The following is an 18,756-nucleotide window of genomic DNA, read 5'->3' as shown; positions in this document are numbered from 1 at the left end:
TCATGAACGGGTGGCGGAGATGGCCTGCTCGAGAATATCCAAGCCCTGCTGGATCTCCTGCTCCGTGATGGTCAATGGGGGCACGAAACGCAGAGTGTTGGTACCGGCGGTAATGATCAGCAGACCACGCTCGCGGGCAGCCTTGACAATGGGTGTGGGGTCCTGGGTGAGCTGCAGGCCGAGAATAAGGCCACGGCCGCGGACCTCCTTGATCAAGTCAGGGAACCGCTCACGCAGAGAGTCAAACCGGGTCTTGAAGATGTCGGCCTTGGCGGCGACGGCCTTTTGCAGAGCAGGGTCGGCAAGACGGGAGACGATGTGGTGGGCCACGCGGGAAGCGAGGGGGTTGCCGCCGAAGGTGGTGCCGTGGTCACCGACCTTGATCTTCTCCGAGACGTTTTTGTTGACGACGGTGGCACCGATAGGGAAACCGTTGCCCAACGCCTTTGCGGTGGTGATAATGTCGGGGTGGGCCTCCTTGGGCAGGTGGGTGTGCGCCCAGAAGGTACCGGTGCGAGACAGACCGCACTGGATCTCGTCGTAGATCAGGACGGCGCCAACTTCACGGCAGCGCTTGGCCAAAGCGATCAGGAACTCGTCAGTGGCAGGCGTGACACCGCCCTCGCCCTGGATGGGCTCGATAATAACACCACAGGTCTTCTCGGTGACGACATCGTTGATGGCGGCAACATCATTGTAGGTGCCGAGCTTAAAGCCGGGCAGCATCGGCGCAAAGGGGTCCTGGTACTTGGGGTTGTGTGTGGCTGACAAGCTGCCCATGGTCCGGCCGTGGAAAGCGTTGTTGAACGAGACGATCTCGTACTTGTCACCCGAGGAGTCGGTGACCTTCGCAGCCTTCCGGGCGAACTTGATGGCGGCCTCGTTGGCCTCGGAGCCCGAGTTGCAGACGAAAACCGAGTTGGCATCGTGCATGGCACCCGACTCAAGGGTCTTCTCGACCAGCAGCTTGGAAAGAGCGCCAGTCCAGGGGTTAAAGTACAGGTTCGAAGCGTGCATGAGTGTGCTACCCTGTAATTAACCACGCCCAGTCAGTATGATAAATGACTCAAGGTACCTCGGAGTTACCCACCTGCTCGGCCAAGATCTTGGTGATCTCGGGATCACAGTGACCCAGAGCATTGACGGCGATACCGGCAGTAAAGTCCAGATATTTCCTGTTCTCGACATCCCACAACAGAGATCCCTGGCCTTTCACGAAAACGGGCGGCGGCCGGGCGTACGTGGCCACCATGTACGGCGCATGCTCACGGACCAGAGCAGCGCTGGCAGAGTCTTCGGTCGGGTCGGGGTTGGGAACAGAGGCTGCATCCTATGGGACGTTCAGGTCAGTGTCACGGTGACTCAGAGATCGGGTGCTAGGAACACCTACGTTGGTGTTGCTCTTGAGACCGGAGGCGGCCGCGGGCGTAGACGAGAGCGCACGGGTATTGATGCGCGAGGCAACGGCCAGTCGCGGCTGGCACTTGGCCAATTGAAGTCGCAAAGGAGCACGGAACGCCATCATGGTATCGTAGAGGGCAAAAACAAGGCTTCGTGGTAAGGGAATGTGGTGTCGAAGAGGGAAGTCGCTGATAAAATTTGGGCCGTTCGCACATGGATGGACGGTAGGTGACTCGACAATTCTGTTATCGATAAGGCGCGCCTTCTCCGACGTTGGAGGGGCAGACCCATTCTTCCCAGAGTACGTACTGTGTACCCCAGGAACATCGCTCCGACCTCGGCCAGCTTGTCTTTAGTAGACGAGTCCTCCCTTTAGCATACGCTATTTGGCCCTCGGAAACTAGTGAAGTCGTTTCCAGTAAGATTTTCAATTTCAATTTATTATTTCATGTCTCATTCCGTCTGCATACATGGAATTAAGGCCATGCTACAGACAGAATGGATCGACAGTTCCCAAATCATGTCAAAGGGACATTTTGACTGTGCATGCCTACTTACCTATGTTAGGTTTACAAACCGGTTGAACTACACCTTGCTACCGCAAAGGCAGACGTCAAATTATGTAGAAAGTAGACACTGTCTTCAATCGTGCCTCTCTCGGCTGTATCCAAAGCAATTTCATCAGTTCTTCAATATGGCAAGTTTTCACTAATAGCAGGAAAATGATTGATCGACATATTCTTCGCGCCTGCGTCAACCTCCCGCCGATTTCACAATGATACTGGCCAAGCCAGCAGAATATTTAAGCATTTTCCCTGCGCATCGAAATGCCTTCTTGGATAATTTTAAGTTGCCACCTGTTGCTTTACTTTAGCTACGACGACGGCGTCTGGTTGCCCTTTCTCCGCGGGCACTTGATGAGACCTTCCATGTGCCATTTGCGAAGTGCCGATTTAGTTCTCCTCTCAATTTGTCTCCTATTCTGCCCATCCCACTTACGGTCGAACATGATCCTCGACATTGTGGATGTTACCACATCTGGTTTGATCACTAGCCTATCCGAGAGGCGATTCTGTAACAAAGTCACGAGTTCGGCTTCTGCTGAGGCGAGCAGCCATATGACTCCAGCCGGCTCAACTCTGACATTGCCCTCTTTCCACGTGAGCAAGAAGGCCATGATCTGCCACCCATGTTGCCTGTTGCCTTCCGCCGCGTTTATCAGGTCTGGTGTGATCCAGAAATGTTCATCCCTCCGGTCCACAATTGCCGTGACCACGGCTGTGTCGTATTTCAGAACTATGTCTTCGAAACCGGCCTGGGTAACTGGAATAGTACGGTCGCCTGCCCATTCTAGCAGCATATTTCTGACATCTGGGTCATTAAACGACTTGCCTCCGTGCAAAAGGTGAGATATCTTCGTCGTGAGCTTCAGATCGGTTTGATCGAGTTCCGCCGATAAAAGGGCCATTGACATATCGCACCATGAAGATATTTGGTCGAAGCAACCCTTGGTAGTGGCGAGATCGGGATCTTCTAAACGCAGAAAACAATGATAAATGTCGCGTACATCTCGCTGATAATATCCGATGGTAATAAGGGCTCTCTGAGTTTGGGAGGTATATGGCATTCTTCTCACCATCTCTTCAACCTGTTTAATCCGATCATCGATCTTACTTTGGAGATATTTGACGGCGGTATCTTTCAATTCTGGCATCGCAGCAAGGAATTGCTGCATTTTGCTGTATTCGCCGAGAGTATGTGATAATTCTTTCCCAAAGAAGACCAACGCAACGACATCGCGGATGAGTTGCTCCTCGCTCTTAGTGTAGTCAGGGACCAATGCTCCGCTTTGCTGTACATCTGAGGCAATCCCAAGCAAGGCATAGACCATGTCTCGCGGGTCAGTTGCTCTGCTACCACGAAAGTCTGTCAGGAGCGTATGCAGGTCCTTCTTCAATGCGTCTCCCTTTCGCGACGGCGTAGGCATCAAGTCCAAAACAGCCTGGCATTGTGGGTTCGGCTCGACGCCGAGTAGCTCAGGGGCCGCGACAAAGATGCGGGCTCGAAGAGACCATTTACCGCAGCAGATCACGGCTGCTCGGGCATTGGCGACTTCTTGCACGATCCAGACTCTGGTGAACCAAGCCTGGTTCAGCAGGGAGGCAAGTCCTCTGCGCTGGATGTCGAGGAGCGCAGCATAGTCGTAGTCTTTGCTCTGTTGTATGGACAACCACCTCACTTCCATCCAGGCCATGTCTTCTTGTTCGTTCTTTGCTTGGCGTGACCACTCTCTCTGAAGCTTGTTGAGAGATTCCATCAGAATTTTTGTTTCATACGTGGAGGGACCCAGCCAGACGACAACTTGTTCGGCCTGTCTGTAAATGTCTCCCATTTGGCCAACTTGGTGGCCCCGCTCCCTGAGGTTGTTCTGGTCTATGCAGATAGCGTCGATCCACAGTATTCTGTTTTCCGAATGCCGAAGATATTCAAGAGCAGAGTACAGGTTCTTAGTGACTTGCAGTGTCTTTCCATTCACTGTGATGGATTCAGACAGGTCAATGCCCCCCCAGGCATATGATAAGGCCTCGTACGGGATGACGCTGCCCGGCTCTAGGTTTGCGTGGAAGATGTCGCATGTTATTTCTCCAGCTTCGGCTTGGTGTAGCATAAGAAGACGGAAAGAATGTCCTTCGAGATCCAGTGGCTCATACTCGAAGAATTCCATTGTGAGTCTTGGGCCTCTCACGCCAATTTTGTATGTCAGACAAGTCAAACCTAGCTGAAGGAGTCCTGCGGACGGTTGACTAAGAAATAATGCGACAACGAAGCGAGCATGACCTAGTTTCTTCACATGGGATAACGCTTCAATATTAGAAATAGCAGCTCGGCTTCTAGTTGAGGCCTTGAAGGGTTGTCAGCCTCCAGACCAGGCGGGATGTTGCAGATGGGCGGGGCGAGAGCTGCGCAGTTTTATCTAGGCAGTCAAGCCTTCTCTGTGGCTCGGGCAGCTGCATGCCATTGCTGTGCCTTGTGCAAGCCAACCAATTATTTTGCCTAGATGATCGGTCCATTACCGCAGTCGACGATTGCTGTGTGGCGGAGCGTCAGGCTGCAATCCCTACGCTATGTAAGCGAGCCAATTGGTAGCGACAAGTGACAAGCGAGAAATCCAGAACACTAGTCTCTGATTTGTACATTTTTGACGGCACGATTTGCAGCGGGGACAAGTTGAAGGATAAGTGACATCGTGAGGTTGAAATGGAGAAAGGCCACATGGTAAAGTGAGGTGGTTGGTGTTATTGTTGTTGTGCATCAAGACTAAGCTAGGGGCACGCCTTTTTCATGGCTCTCTCTGGCAACTGGGGTTCAGAGGCAACAGAAGAGTCCAACCGCGCGCAAACCCCAGCACATACGAGATGCAGATTTGGGTTGCGGGCGGCTTGGTCCCCAGCCTAACCCAGGGTATGATTTGAATCTGGAGGTTGCTAACCAGATTAGATCATTTTCGTCGCCGTTGCAGGACAGACAAAGACAGACAACAACCACTCACCGGTCATGCCGGATAGTCGTGTGTCCCTTGACCCTCTTCCCCCAACTATGGCTGCTGGTGCTACTGAGCAAAACTCCCACCGGTTATCTCCGGGGCCCGGCATTGTCCACGATGCCGGATGGCACCGGGGTTGATGCCGCTCGTGACTCGTGGGGTGGACGTGTTCCTGGAGATACTCATCCAATCCGGGTTCTAGGGCCCTGCATCAGCAGTCGTCCATCAAGTTCGACAGCGGGGAAACTGGACCGCCAGCAGTGAACCGACATCCGAACAGCGCAAGCACTGACAACCGGCGGCCCCTGATTGGCTATCCTCGGCATCGGATCCGGGGTGGACACTAAAGAGGCCTAGCGCCGGGGGTCAGCAGTGCCCGCGTGCCCCTCTACCCCGTGCAAAAGCGCGTGGGTGCCTTGGGCCCTCTTCACATGTCAGCTGCGCCGCGACCAAACGGACGTCACCGTCTCGCTCCAGTCCAGCAATTGAACCGAGCACCAGCAGATCGACCCTTTCACATTGAAACATGTGCCGCCATCACCCTGGCTCGGGACCCTCTTTCATGAGCTTGAAGCTCGTCCGTTGCCATCGCTCTTCCTCCCATAGCAAACCTCCTTGACTTCGCTTCTCCCCGCTCCGCCAGATCCGTTGTGGCCATCGTCATCCATTCATTCCTAGCAACATTTCTAGCCTCTCTCCCGCCTGAGACCCCAAAACAACCCAAGCACCGCCGGCATTAATTTCGAGTCGGTCCAATACCGGGTGGCGGTCCGTGGCATCAAGCCGTCTGTTGCTACCGTCCTCGCCAGGCACCCTCCCGAGCCCGGCCATCTTGCCATGGCCTTTTAGTCCGCTCAATCACATTACTCGTGTTGCGTCGTCCCGTTGACTCGACCTACGCCGGCCCTGCCCCAGCCACAACGTCGTGGGTTGCCCTGTTGCTTGGTCAGCCCCTCGGCTGCCCCAAGTATTTTCGCCCATGAGCTCGCGACGGATTCTACAAACACCGAATTCCTCCCTTACGCGTACTGCATCTCTGGTGTTGATACATAGCATACACCCGTCGCCATGATAGACCACGTCCTTGGACGGCCGTCGGTCAAGTCACGCCGCCTTCAGGTGCTGGCTGTCCTGGCTTTTTGGTCGGCGTACATTTTCAGGTACGAGAACGAGATGCGATATCCAGAATGACATCGACTCCCGTCGCGACACCGTGCTGATCAAGTTGTTTGCAGAGGCCACGCCCATGGCCCTCCCGTCATTCGCTTCCTCTCCAAGCTCACAACAAAGCGCCTCACAACATGGCAGACGGTCGTCGTCACCATGATCTACCTGTATGCCGCCCGCCACTTCAGCACCCTCGTCGGCCTCGCCAGCCCCGAACCCATGTCCAACATGTACGATGCCACCTACTTCCGCGCAACATGGATCTTGACTGCGTTGGATGCCGGCTTCTGGACAGCCATGAAGATCCGCGCCAAGTGGCTGCGCGACCTTGCCAGCATCGTCTTCTCCGTCTTTTACATGTTCGCCGCCGAGAAGGCCGACGAGAAGGTGCGCAAGGTGCGCGGCATGTTGACCGTCGAGCACTTGCGAGTGTCCTGGGATAAAGGAACGACGCCATACCTGCGCTTCTTCCAAGGTCTCATGCGTCCTCGCTTCTCCCGCTGGCCGCCGCGTGCGATCCGCATTCCACGGCCCGCCGGCAGCGACTATAAAGAGCCCGTGTCAGCCTGGCTCTACTATGATGGCCCTCTGACGGATCTAGCGCAGCATAATAGGATTGTGCTAGATATCCCCGGTGGAGGATTCGTGGCTATGGATCCTCGGTGCAACGACGACAAACTATTTGCTTGGGCCGCCAAGACGGGAATGCCGGTTCTGAGTCTGGATTACAAAAAGGCTCCCGAGTTCCCTTACCCGTATGCCCTGAACGAGTGTTTTGACGTGTACACCACCATCATCCGCAGCAAGGGGAGATGCATTGGCATGTCAGGAAGGGAGACGCCCAGAGTCGTCCTGACAGGCGACAGTGCCGGTGGCAACTTGGCAACCGCGGCGACCCTCATGATCGTTGAACGGACATCTGTTCCTATGCGCCGTTACTCAAGCACTGGTGATCTGCCACTTCCAGACGGATTGGTTCTCTTCTACCCGGCGCTCGATATGAACATCGGAAACTGGATGTCGGATGAGCAGATGTCTCTGATGAAGGATAGGAGGCTGAGAAGCACGAACCAGTCAATCATCAGGAAGAAGAGCATGCAATATAATGACCTGGTCGGCACACCGCACCATTCCGAGGACGAGGAGGAAAGCTCCGCCAGGCAAGCGGCCGAGTTGATGGCCAAGGAAGTAGAGATTGCTTCGGCACAAGCACTCGCCAGCCCCCATCCCGAATACTCGCATGGCGGCCCGCAGGCATTTACCAACACCGAGGCACCGAGTATGGAAGCCAAGCGGCAGCAGAGCACTTCCCACCATTCAGAGCCCCTTCGGACTCGCCTTGCCATGTCCTCCATGATATCCTACTTCAATGATCGTGTGCTCACCCCTGAGATGATGCGCGCCATGATTATTCTCTATATCGGCCCTCACAACCGTCCCGACTTCAGCAAGGACTACCTCCTCTCCCCCGTGCTAACCCCCGACTCCCTCCTTGCGCGCTTTCCCAAGGTCTATTTCCTCACTGGCGAGCGAGACCCTCTAGTTGACGACACGGTCATCTTTTCAGCCCGCCTGCGCAAGGTCAAGGAATCCATGTTTGACCAAGCCCGCTCCGAGCGCTCAGACTATGGCGACGGCCTCGAACCTGTCTTCAACCCCAAGGACGTCGCCGAGGTGATACTCATTCCCGGCATCTCCCATGGCTTCCTACAGTTTCCCACTGTCTACCCGCCCGCCTGGAAGCACTTCGAGAGGTCTGCGGAATGGATCTCAGAGATATTCGCTCACGCCGACGCTGTCCGCGAGCGCGAAGGCCGCGGTCGCCGCCGCGCTGGCGGGCCCGCAACCAACGGCAACACCGAAGGACGACATCACCTCCGCACCGAGTCCAGTGGCGATGAGGACCGGCCTCTGGAGATCAGCATGACGAGGGCCAACCGCAGCAAAACGCTGACCAAGGAACCCCAGATTATGAATGAGAGCGAGTCAATAGTGGACAAGGCTGAGGGTAGCGTTAAGAGGAAGAATGGCCGGGCGAGGGGGGCCAGCAAGAGTGCGGGCGCAAGCTTGGTCAAGCTCAAGAGTACGGATGATCTGTTGGGCCGGAGAATGCAGGGCCTGGCTGGTGGTTTGACGGGCGTTGGAGAACATGATTAAGGGCCCGGTGGTTGTGCTTGTACGACGCTGGAGGTGCACAGTACCTAGGAGTTGAATACGGTCAGTTGGTGGAGCTATCCTTTATATGGGAGACTTCCCGGGAAGCTATAGATTGTCTGTAGATTGGATTCTTCAAGCAAACTGTACACGAGGAGCGGCACCAAGTTTTATAGACACAATACGTTTTGCACATGACCGGTTTCACCTCCTAGCTTCACCCGCTTGTCTTCTGTAGTCCTCTTGACGCTTTATTTTTTGTGGTAAGAAAATGCTGCATGTCTGGGCGGGTGGATTCCTGACGAGACCAGTTTATAGGATCATATCGGATTCCAAGCGACTAAAATCTTGCTCGCCACGGGTCGTTCAGCCGTTGAATTTGCAGGTTTGGGCTTGAGTTGCACCCGGCGGTAAAAGTGTTAGCCTTGGGAACAACTTCCCATCGTCCCGAGATATTGACTTTGCCCAAGTATCTGCTCCTGAAGCTTTAACCAGCCCCGACTCGGCGTACAAGGCATGCGAGTTTGTCGTATTGGCGCATTTATTATTCTAGCAGGAGTCGCCGAGGGATGTATATCGAATGGCCAAAGGGTCAAGCCATTCGTTCTAGGACTATTTCTCTGGGGTTCTCACTCCGTCAAGTCGTCCCGCTTCCAGCCACCATTTCGAACACTTTCTTAATCCGCGAGGTCTTGCGACATTGAATCTTATTCAAGCAAGTGATGGATAGTGTGCCAACATAGGGATGTTTCAATCGGGTAAAAGTCCACGGATTAAATTTTACACATAGTCAAGAGCGTTTCTGCATAGTCATATCCTTTCCGATTGTATTCTTTGACTGCTATACTAATATGCACGGCAATTGGATACAAGTGAGGCAGAAAGGGGCAGTTGTGGTTTCAACCCTCCGGCCCGTCTATTGGCCCTATGGCATCTCATCGGAATCGTGAGGCATCAGTACCGAGCCACCACTCGTTGTGTCGATTGAAAAGTCAAGCCCATTCGGACTTTGAAGAAGAAGACTTGTCAGTTCAAGGTTCTGTGTCGATCATTCGGGATGAAATGGAGTGCAACATACCCCATGTACCACCACGGGGCCAAATACCCATGCTCTCATCTTTGACGTCTTTAACCGGCGCAGCAGGCAATGTTGGAGCTGGCGAACCGAGAATCGCAGCCATCGCAGACACAACTGGTGCCCTCGATGGCGCACTGGCCGCGGCCGCAGTCGGAACTCCAGGCGAATTTAGGTTCCCAGCAGTTCTGGGCGGCGGCGGCGGCGACAAAGACGCCGAAGACGGCGGCAATAGAGAACTTCATGTTGGATATCCGTTTGCTGTAGGTTGTAGGGACCGGGTATTGTACAGTAGGCCAGAGTTGAGTTGCTGGACGGCCGTGGAGAGAACAACCACCTTCTGAGCCCTCTCCTGGAATGGCCTTTCCATATTTATATCGGTTTGCAGCAGGCAAGTCGAGTTTAGTTACATCGGGGAGACCGTTTTTTTGCGGCAGGTGGTAACCAACTCCGCTATCGCGGGTCGCTCCGGCGTGCTGGCGGCGTTGAGTTTAAGCATGGGGTGAACACGAGCTGCAGCGGAACGCTCCGCCCTGCCAAGGGACAAGAACCATGATTAATATGATAAAATGCACGTCAGTCCCCACGAAGCCACTATGGAAGTTCCTGCAATCTGAAATTCGGTTTCGGTTGCTTACCGCAAGCGGAAGTTGTCTGCGTCCTCGTACGGTCACAAGTCCAAAAACCTGCTGAACAACCGCCCCGGGGCCCAATGACCACCCCACGCCATAAAGAATTTGGCTTCGGCACTATACTTATCTTAAGTTCTTAACTGGCCTCTCCTAAGTGTGTTGACATAAAGTCATCTGATAAGACCGCATGAGATGCCGAGGTCTGTGAGAAGCTTCATAGTTGCCACATTCGCCCGCGCGGTTATTGGGTAAGTGGGTCGAGGAGAATGAGGGGAGCGCTAGGTTGAAGATACCTGCTGTGAAGGATAGTGCTTGAAAACCGCTACATGTTTCGGTACACCGATTTATGCCCATGAGTTGGTGTGTTTGGATAAAAGAGCTCTGGAGACCTAGTTGTATATGCTGATACTCTAGAGGTACTATTTGGCTCATGAGAGATGCCGTGTTGTATAGGGAACTGCGGTAACGCAGTTGTGATTTCACACTCCAATAGGCTGAGACCGAGCGAGGTATAGTTCTTGGAGGTGGAGAAAAGAGTGTACCCATCCTCTCAAGGCTGACCAAACATCACCCTCCAGGGTGTCAGCTTTAGTGATTCCCTTCCTATTCCCCGTCCTACTGCGGAGTTAATTTATACCCGAGTTGTCGAAAAGATTTATTATTTATACATTTAGCTCGTGTATGTCGTTCATTAAGGTCGACAGGCCTCCAAACACCGTATCCGATGCCGCCCAGCACGTGTTTGTTTATTATTTAGTTCATGTCTTCAAATCATATGCGGGCATAATTCTTGCTCCATAGAAGTGGCTACAGCATTTCTCCGTTCCGAAAATTTCAATCCGTCCTGTAAAATTGGGTATACCAATGTTCAATGGCTAGTCTTGTTCATATGGTTTGTGGCAAACTGCGGCTACATGATGTGAAACAAGATCTGAGATCAAGGTGTCGGTAATTCCTTCATTACACGCTGTATAATCGATGAGAACGAGACCGCTCCCTAATCACATATGACTATAATCACGATAACCCACGGTGTATTATTTTGTGAGGCTCCTTTAGTGTTTCGCACTATGAACTGTCCTTGAGCGTTGTACCGTAATATATTCAAAGAGCAATGTACAAACCCGGTGCAGCTTGGACGCTATTTGCCTGCAGGTGTTCACGTCAATGATTGTAACTGAATCAATATTTTTGACCTTGACATATAAAATGACAGCCATACCGGTATTGCTTGATGGTTTAAGTCAGCAGTTACTCGGGGTTGCTGCAATGTTATTGAATTGACTGAATCGGATGACTAAGCATTAGGTACTTGAGTAGAGATTTTTGGTCTGTGCCATCAACCAATCATAACCCGCCTTGCTAGCTCAATCGGTAGAGCGTGAGACTCTTAATCTCAAGGTTGCGGGTTCGACCCCCGCGTGAGGCTCAAATCCTCACCGCGATTGGCAGAGCCATTCTTCGGGTTAAAATCTTTTTGGCTTTTGTTATTTGAACCATTGACTTCCATTTTACCCTTATTGCTCGCCCACCAGTCGCTGTCGACCGATAAGTGCTAGTATTCTTAGGTAACATTGTACTTCCAAACAGTGACTGTGCTTGCATCTGTCTGGTTGTGACTTAGGCTGGGCGATTGAGCAGGGATGGCTCCCAGACGCTACCATAACCCGGGTTGCAGAACTCTGAACGACTGCGTGTAAGGATTGTATTAGCAATTTTACTCCAGATGGAGAATCATAGCGACTCGCTTCACGACGTTACACCGACGTCACACAAACGTCTAAGCCGCACACCCAAGCAATGGAAAACCGGCGCCCGCCCGCCCCCCTTTCAAGCCGCAAAGAAAAGCCTGGACCAACTAACATCTCCAAGTCACGACAATCCGGAGGAAGTTTAACCCGCGGCGAAATTCACCTGCGACCCTCGATTCTCCACAGAGTTAGGGGGTTGGGGTTGAAGAGAGTGTCGCCCCATGTCTCACCTGGGCCCTGACCCGCAGTTGAATGTTAACGACGAACAGGTAAAACATGTGCTCCAATCCCAAAGAGACTCCCGACCAGGTTGTTGACAGTCACACATTTCCAGACCGACCGCACACTACATCGGGAGCCCTGTATTCGATCCAGATCTTCCGGGTCTGGGTTCCGGCGATCTCGCTGACTTAAAGTTGCGGGGCTCCAGCGGCCGTGAGGCTCGTTCTCGTTTATCGGCCAGTCTCCGCCGAAGCGGAGAACCGGGACAGGGCCTGTGTTATTTCATTTTCTAAAACAACCTCGCCAACCAACACATGTCATGTTAGGGAGCAAGTGGGCGCAAGGGCAGCTATTAGGCCGCCGTGCAGCCGCAGCTGATAGGAAAAGGGGTGTTGAGGGGGCCATGCTATCAGCCAAGATGCTATTCCACGAACCTAGGATCAAACACTGTTGCTGCTGGACTGTGCGGCCTTGATGGCTGTGCGCTAAAAACTTGGCTCCGGAAAAGGTTTGCTACCTAACCTTGTAGAATGTGTGACACCTTTCTGGCTCTGTCCGTTCCGCCCAACCATGAGATTCACCACTAGTCAGTTTGGCGGGGGTGAGGGGGAGGGTGGGATGCCTACTGCCGAGTACAAGGTATATCGCCGGCTACTGCGCATTACTTGCAACTTGCGGGCCATCGACTGCGGTGCTTGCCACGGTGTAATATCATCCTCCCCCTCGGGCCTGTTCCTGCCCCTTCCGCCCCCCTCCCTGGTAAACTTTCGTGGTAGGGTCTACCTAACTCGCGCTGTCACACCGAGAGGGAACCGACTCAGCCCCCCGCCAAATGACGAGAAACACTCAGTGAAGCTACGTGGGGTCGGTGTCAAGGTGCTGAAGGACTGGTGCGATGGGCTCTGTATCAACATCACGTCGATATTCGGACAACTCAAATCACGGACACCAACATGCCTGCCGAGGGCACAGAGAGACCTCTCTGCATAATGATCGCCGGCTATGCTGGATGAACCACCCGGCTTTGGGTACCGGAAACTATTTGGTGGGACCCAATCTACCGGCTGTTGCTTAGACTACGTTTTGCTATGATATGTTGATAATGATGATTTCCGGTCCCAAGAGAGTATGTCCCGAGTGAGTGTTAAGTTGTCTGTGGCATCTCCAGAGACACCATTCCCAACTAAAAGTGACTCGGCAACTTAACCACCTCCTGTGCTCTTGATATTTGTGCCATCCACAGCAGAACCCAGTTACTGCTAGCGATATTTCCTTACGTAGCTAGCGATCGTTCGATTTGTGTAAACTTCACAGGAGGGAAAGTGCCGCAATCCTCACCAGATAAGCAGGAATTTTCCTTTGCTAGTTGTCGTTCAGTCTATTAAAGTCATTACCGTCGTTTGGAAGCCATAACTCGGATACTCATTAATCCTCGAGAGTTCCTCCCCGTCACCTCGAAAAGAAGAAGAAAAAAAATCATCGTCATGGTCTGATACAGCCCGCCGAGTTCCATGCCTCGGGCGGATCCAGAATCATCCTGCTTCGTTTGTACATAGCCTATGTGCAAAATTGTAGGCTATGCCGGTTTTTTCTGCTTTTCATTTTCTCTTCGATTCCACACAAAACCCCCCAGAGAGTGATCAAGGGCAACATGGAAATAGGAAAACGAAGGGAGAGGAAGAGCTTTCTTTTTGAGCCACCCCATATAGACAACGAAGAAGTCTTAACCCCCCCAATAGTAAAGATTTCCCCCACAGCCTTTTCGACCGAACCCAGCCTATCCATCCTCTATGCCGGTTGTTGCCCCGAGGGAGAGGAGCAAAAGAAAGGCCCCGCCTCCCCTTCGCCCTTCCCAACTTCTTCAGCCCTCTTCCGCACTCATTAGAAACCCAAACGAAAAGCCCGAAAGAAGGCAGTGACAACTCCTCGCTTTCCCCGGCCCAAAAGTCACTCCTTGTCATGTCCATCACTAACCCGGCCCAACACCCCTCCCCGGCATCCAGGAATTTTCGATGTGTTTGCAACTTCTGTTATCCAGGCGCGGTCTTCCAGCGAACCGGGCCGTGAACAAAGAAAAGAAAGAAACAAACCCATCAGTAGGACGCCTCGGGGCCCACTCTCTGCGTCTTCGCCTTCCCCACCTCCCAAACAGCCTCGGTGATTTAGACAGTGCAGACATTAAGATGTTAACGAATGGTTTGAGGGGGCCTGTATGGCTACACCCGCTCGGAGGTGAGAAAACCGGCAAAAAAAGGATAAGAAAGATGGGAAAGAAAGAAAAGTTTGTAAAAGAAGATGGTAGAGAAAGTCAAGTGGCAAAAGCCAGTGTGGTGGTTTGTGGCCTTTTGCCAACGCATTATTGTACAACGGAGTTTTTTCCTCTCTTCTCAACTCCTGCTGTTGTGATAGTCATGGACCATCATGGTAGCCATCGTAATTTTTCGACGTGGTCTGCATGGTTCCATTTCCGTGACGTTCGTTAACGGGCATCATTTTGTTGCTAAGGGGGTATTGGATGAATTATCATCGAAATTGTGTACGTGGGCTCTCCCCCGTCCAAGGGGACCCCGCCCCGCAGGTGCGGGCCATTTCCTTTGTTGACGTAGATCGAGTCGACTAAGAGCGCTACGGACTCTTCAATACTCCAAGCCACTCTCTAGATGATATTTGCGATGCTCAACCTGTCCTGGGGCCGGCCCTTGTTGCTTGCGGTTGGGCTGTTGTTGTTGCTGCCTTCGCCCCCAGGTAATATACTCGGTAGCGTTGGCGTTCCCTCTGTCTTGATCCCGGCCGGAAGGGCGGACGACCAAGTCGCAGAAGTCGGCGTAGGCGTCGTGTTACCCGAGGCCAGCCCCCGAACGCCTGCTTCGAGGCGTTCCCAACCACCCCATTCCTTCATTTCCTCCTCGCTCAGGCCGGTTCGTTGCTCGGCGCTGAACAGCCCGCTGCTGGCACCGCCAGTGGCAGTGATGGACCCCGGCGAAGTAGGGGACAAGATGGCCTCCCGCTCACCACCGGCCCAGATCCAAGCAGAATCCGACGCTGCCTGCAGATCGGAGCTGACATATGCCAGAAGCTCCTCATCTTGCATGAGCGCCTCCTGCAGCGGGGTGGGGCCCGGTCGACCTTGAGGGGGAGGAGGGGGAGCGAACGGCTTCGGGGGCGTCGTGCGAGCCACATACGCCGCATACTCAGCGCGCTTGGTGCCAAGTGCAGACACGAAAAACGCCAGGAATCGACCGCAGGGGATGGCGACATCGCGTTTCGAATCGATGGAGGCAAGCGCTCGCAGACATGTCGTTGCGTGATCCCAGTACCCTGCCAGTAGGAGGAAGAGCACACACCGGAAGATGTGGGTGGTGAGGAGGGCCGTCGCACCGTCCGCAAGGGTTAGGGTGGCGCGTGAGAGGATGGAAGCTGTTTCAAGGGCTGTGTGGGTACATTGCTCCATAGCAGCAAGGCGCACATCTGGCGGACAGGTCGGAGCAAGGTTGTGGCGGTGTAATACGAGACGAGCGTGCAAGAGGTAGGTGAACGGTGTCAGTAGGTGAGGAGATATCTGCCCCGTGCTGGACGTGTCGCAAACCGGGGGAAAGGCCCGAAGACAGGAGACGAAGTGCTGGTCAAAGGTTGAGAGGCTGGTCGGCGCCACAACCGGGGCGGCCAAGGTTTTGATCAAAGACGAGTATGATCTGATGACATTGATCAGAGCCAAGAGGGAGTGGTTCAGGGGCTCCCGGCCCGGAGGCACCATGATGCCGCCTTCGTGGATATAGTGGTCGTCCACACCTGCAGGAAGCGAGACGTCGCAGTCGGAGTCGTCGATCAATACGGGGCGTCCAAGATCGAGTGACAGGCTTCTGTCCAGGATGTATATCGTCCACCACACTCGCCGGCGCATCTCGCCCTCGATGACAGGCCAGGGCCCTGATTCCGAGTAGAGGCCAAGGTCCTGACCAGCCCGTACTGCCGTGCCCAGCCATGTCCAAGCAGCCGATTTCTGGTTCATTTCGTTGAGACACAACGTAACGAGAACCAACCCGCGTACGTTATCGAGCACGTAGTCGTTGTTCCATGGGTCGATCAGGCCTCTGGCGGCTTCCAGCAGCTCTGCTGCCCGGTAAGTGCGATGGGGATCCTGGCTGAAGAGGCTTCCTAGTGCCAAAGCCGCGAAAAAGGTCGAAAGCCATGCTGGTTGCACCGACTTGATGTTGCCAAGCCTGTAAAGGTCATCGACTCCCGTCTGGAAAGTCGGCCAGTGAAGGATGGGAAACATCGTATGCGCAGAGGCATAGTAGGTGTGTAGGAGTTGGTCAGTCGTTTGCTTCGACGGCAAATCAGGTCTCTGAGGGTCGAACAACGGCGTAGAAGGTGCCTGGCGATACTGGGCTGGTGGTTTCCAGATGCCCCGAGAAAAGATGCGCATGTTCGACCGCGCCCGTGCCAGGTCGTGAATAGGGGCTGGCCGCTTCCTCCGCTTAGGGTCGGTGCCAATCTCCGGTAACAGAAGGGGCAGCTGCTCGAGGCCATCGGCGTCGACATCCATCGCTCCGTCCTTCTCCTGAAGCATTCGCCTCAAATTGCTGTTGTCTCGTCTCAAACGCTCCATCTGCTTCTCGAGGTCCTGCACCTGCTTGATCGACGACATCCTGCGGTTGGTCTCCTTTGTGAACTGACACTTGACATTGCGGCTCGAGCATTCGGAGCAACTGGTCGTCTCCGTGGCGTCGCATTTTACCTTTCTTTCCCGACATGCGTCGCAACTCGGATCTTTTCTCCTCTGCCTGTACGCTCTTTTCTGGGCCTGGGAGATTGGCGGCAACGACGCATTCGACGGACCAGGCGTGCTCGCCACTGAATCAACAGAGGGCAACGAGTCGCGGCCCATCATCGAGCCCGCAGTCACGGGCGTGTATGGCGTGAAGGCGTTCTGGTTGATTGGCGGCAAAGGAGGGATGCCTATGGGCTGGGGCGGCGGTGCCCCTGTTGTCCTCGCTCCAGTGTTCATCAGACCTCGTGGCAGATACTGAGCAGGCTGCTTGGGAGAGGTCGCAGAAGAGACTGACGATGAATCGTACGACCTTGTTGAGGGATTGGGAGATCGTGGATAGGGATTGTGTGACGAAGCAGCCATGGTGGAGCGCTGTTCGAGAGACCAGTACTCGCGTGTCTGGTTCAGAGGAGTGTCCACGGGCCCCCCGAGATGGTGAACAGTGGGAAGACGCCGCTCCACGAACATACAGACTGATGTACAAGTTCTTGGAATGGGTAGGGGGCTGGACTGATCCCGATCCTTGGCTTGGAAACTCGGGACCAGATTCTGCAATGGCAATCTCTTAGGTACGGGGTAAGCTGGCCGCCGGAGTAAGAATGCTGAATGTTGAGCAACTCAGATCCAATCAGAGTGCGTTCCTTTTCGCGTCCGGGCAATGAGTCCACCGAGGTTCTCTTCGGCGGTGTTGGCGCGAACCCGTTGTGTTGCAGCTCTGTGTAACTTCAAGCTGCCTAGATCCACGATGCCCAATGGCTTGCTTGTCTGACCTCGGCCGTTTGGTTGCAGAGCGGCCAAGACGAAGAAGAAGCACGGCTGCTGTACTGCCTGATACCGCTGTCGATGCTGCTGTTGCCAAACGACATCTGTTTCCCAGCACCTTGAATTATCGAGAGGCTCCTTGGAATTCGTCAAGGTAGCCGTTGATGGGGGTATTGCTCCAAAACCAAGTCAAGCAGAAACAAAACGGTGCGAGCAGCTGGATGGCGAGGGAAACAAGCACCAAGACCAAATTGTGCGGAGGGCTGGTAGATGTAAAAGAATAATAGGCCGTAGCTCCTTGGGATGGTGGCAGAAATGCAAAGGATTAACAGGCGGCGTCTAGTCGGAGCAAAGAGAAAGCGGGTAAGGTAGACCGACAAGGGAGGCTAAGGCAAGGTAAGGTGGTCTTGGGCTGTCATGTCACTCCACGGGTACAATGCCGCCCGGGGGTTTTAGTGACGATGGTTTGCGGTGCCGTCGAGGCATTAGGTCTGGATCCGGGGCACTCCGCGCGTGAAAGCAGAATCGGAAATATTATCTCTGGAGAGTGGTGGAGGGCTAGACGACATCCCTGCCACTAGCCCAGGAAGCAAGGAGGACGGACAGGGCTGTGGAAGATGCTCATCAACCAAAGTAACTAACGTGTTTCGACCGGAGAGTGGGCGCTGCTGGGATGCCAGGGCCCTGGTTCAAGAGAGCGAGGGGACCCAGGAACCTCGGACAAGTCACCAGGAAACCCCATGATCCCTGCCGCAGAGCGTCGACAACCAGGATTGTTAATGGCGAATCGGCAACAGCTTCGAAAATAAGGTCGCTGTGCCGCGACTCACTGACAATTCCCGTCGACACGCCCACTTTGACTCGGCTGGGGTGCCTTTTCTCAACTTCCTGTACAGGAAGCAGGGGGGATGGATGCTACTGCTGCTCAAGCAGGGGCTGCCTTTAAGGGGGCCGACGACGACTTGACCTGACCTGACTTGTATGATCACGGGGTACCACGCGTCAAGCTCCCTTTTCATCGGGGAATTCGAGAGCGGTGGGACGGAACAAAAAGCAGGAGCTTGGCTACAAATGCCACCCCCCTAGACGTTCTGGCTTGGGATGGAGGGAATTATGTGCCTGGGGATTGTGGGAATGTCCTCATGCAGACTTGGGGAAAGAGGGCTTTGAGGGAACATGCGCTATGTGTTGTGTGTGCGGAGTGTGTGGTGGTGTATGGGTGCAGTGTGCATGTCGTTGGTTCGACTGCCCTGCTAAGTGAAAACCTGCAGCCTCCG

General features: G+C 54.0%; 5 protein-coding genes across 5 annotated transcripts; 1 reads left to right on the top strand and 4 right to left on the bottom strand.

Moving 5' to 3' along the window:
• On the bottom strand, window positions 1-1,522 carry EsH8_II_000556 (acetylornithine transaminase; the record flags this gene model as incomplete). The annotated part of the gene is made up of 3 exons (XM_083263854.1): window positions 1-1,029; window positions 1,091-1,330; window positions 1,391-1,522. The coding sequence occupies 3 exons, from the start codon at window positions 1,520-1,522 to the stop codon at window positions 1-3; spliced, it is 1,401 nt and encodes a 466-aa protein (XP_083121176.1).
• A 753-nt stretch (window positions 1,523-2,275) lies between these two features.
• Window positions 2,276-4,126, bottom strand: EsH8_II_000555 (HET domain-containing protein; the record flags this gene model as incomplete). Its single annotated transcript, XM_083263853.1, has 1 exon — window positions 2,276-4,126. The coding sequence occupies one exon, from the start codon at window positions 4,124-4,126 to the stop codon at window positions 2,276-2,278; it is 1,851 nt and encodes a 616-aa protein (XP_083121175.1).
• Window positions 4,127-6,013: 1,887 nt separating this feature from the next.
• On the top strand, window positions 6,014-8,269 carry EsH8_II_000554 (Alpha/Beta hydrolase protein; the record flags this gene model as incomplete). Its single annotated transcript, XM_083263852.1, has 2 exons — window positions 6,014-6,105; window positions 6,181-8,269. The coding sequence occupies 2 exons, from the start codon at window positions 6,014-6,016 to the stop codon at window positions 8,267-8,269; spliced, it is 2,181 nt and encodes a 726-aa protein (XP_083121174.1).
• Window positions 8,270-9,394: 1,125 nt separating this feature from the next.
• Window positions 9,395-9,586, bottom strand: EsH8_II_000553 (uncharacterized protein; the record flags this gene model as incomplete). The annotated part of the gene is made up of 1 exon (XM_083263851.1): window positions 9,395-9,586. The coding sequence occupies one exon, from the start codon at window positions 9,584-9,586 to the stop codon at window positions 9,395-9,397; it is 192 nt and encodes a 63-aa protein (XP_083121173.1).
• Window positions 9,587-14,602: 5,016 nt separating this feature from the next.
• On the bottom strand, window positions 14,603-17,080 carry EsH8_II_000552 (transcription factor domain-containing protein; the record flags this gene model as incomplete). Its single annotated transcript, XM_083263850.1, has 1 exon — window positions 14,603-17,080. The coding sequence occupies one exon, from the start codon at window positions 17,078-17,080 to the stop codon at window positions 14,603-14,605; it is 2,478 nt and encodes an 825-aa protein (XP_083121172.1).
• Between the last annotated feature and the right edge of the window lie 1,676 nt (window positions 17,081-18,756).

The sequence above is a fragment of the Colletotrichum jinshuiense genome, chromosome 2 (genome assembly GCF_051148585.1).
Source record: "Colletotrichum jinshuiense chromosome 2, complete sequence".
In the NCBI taxonomy this organism is placed as follows: Eukaryota; Fungi; Ascomycota; class Sordariomycetes; order Glomerellales; family Glomerellaceae; genus Colletotrichum; species Colletotrichum jinshuiense.
This window is presented reverse-complemented; position numbering and strand designations above follow the sequence as displayed.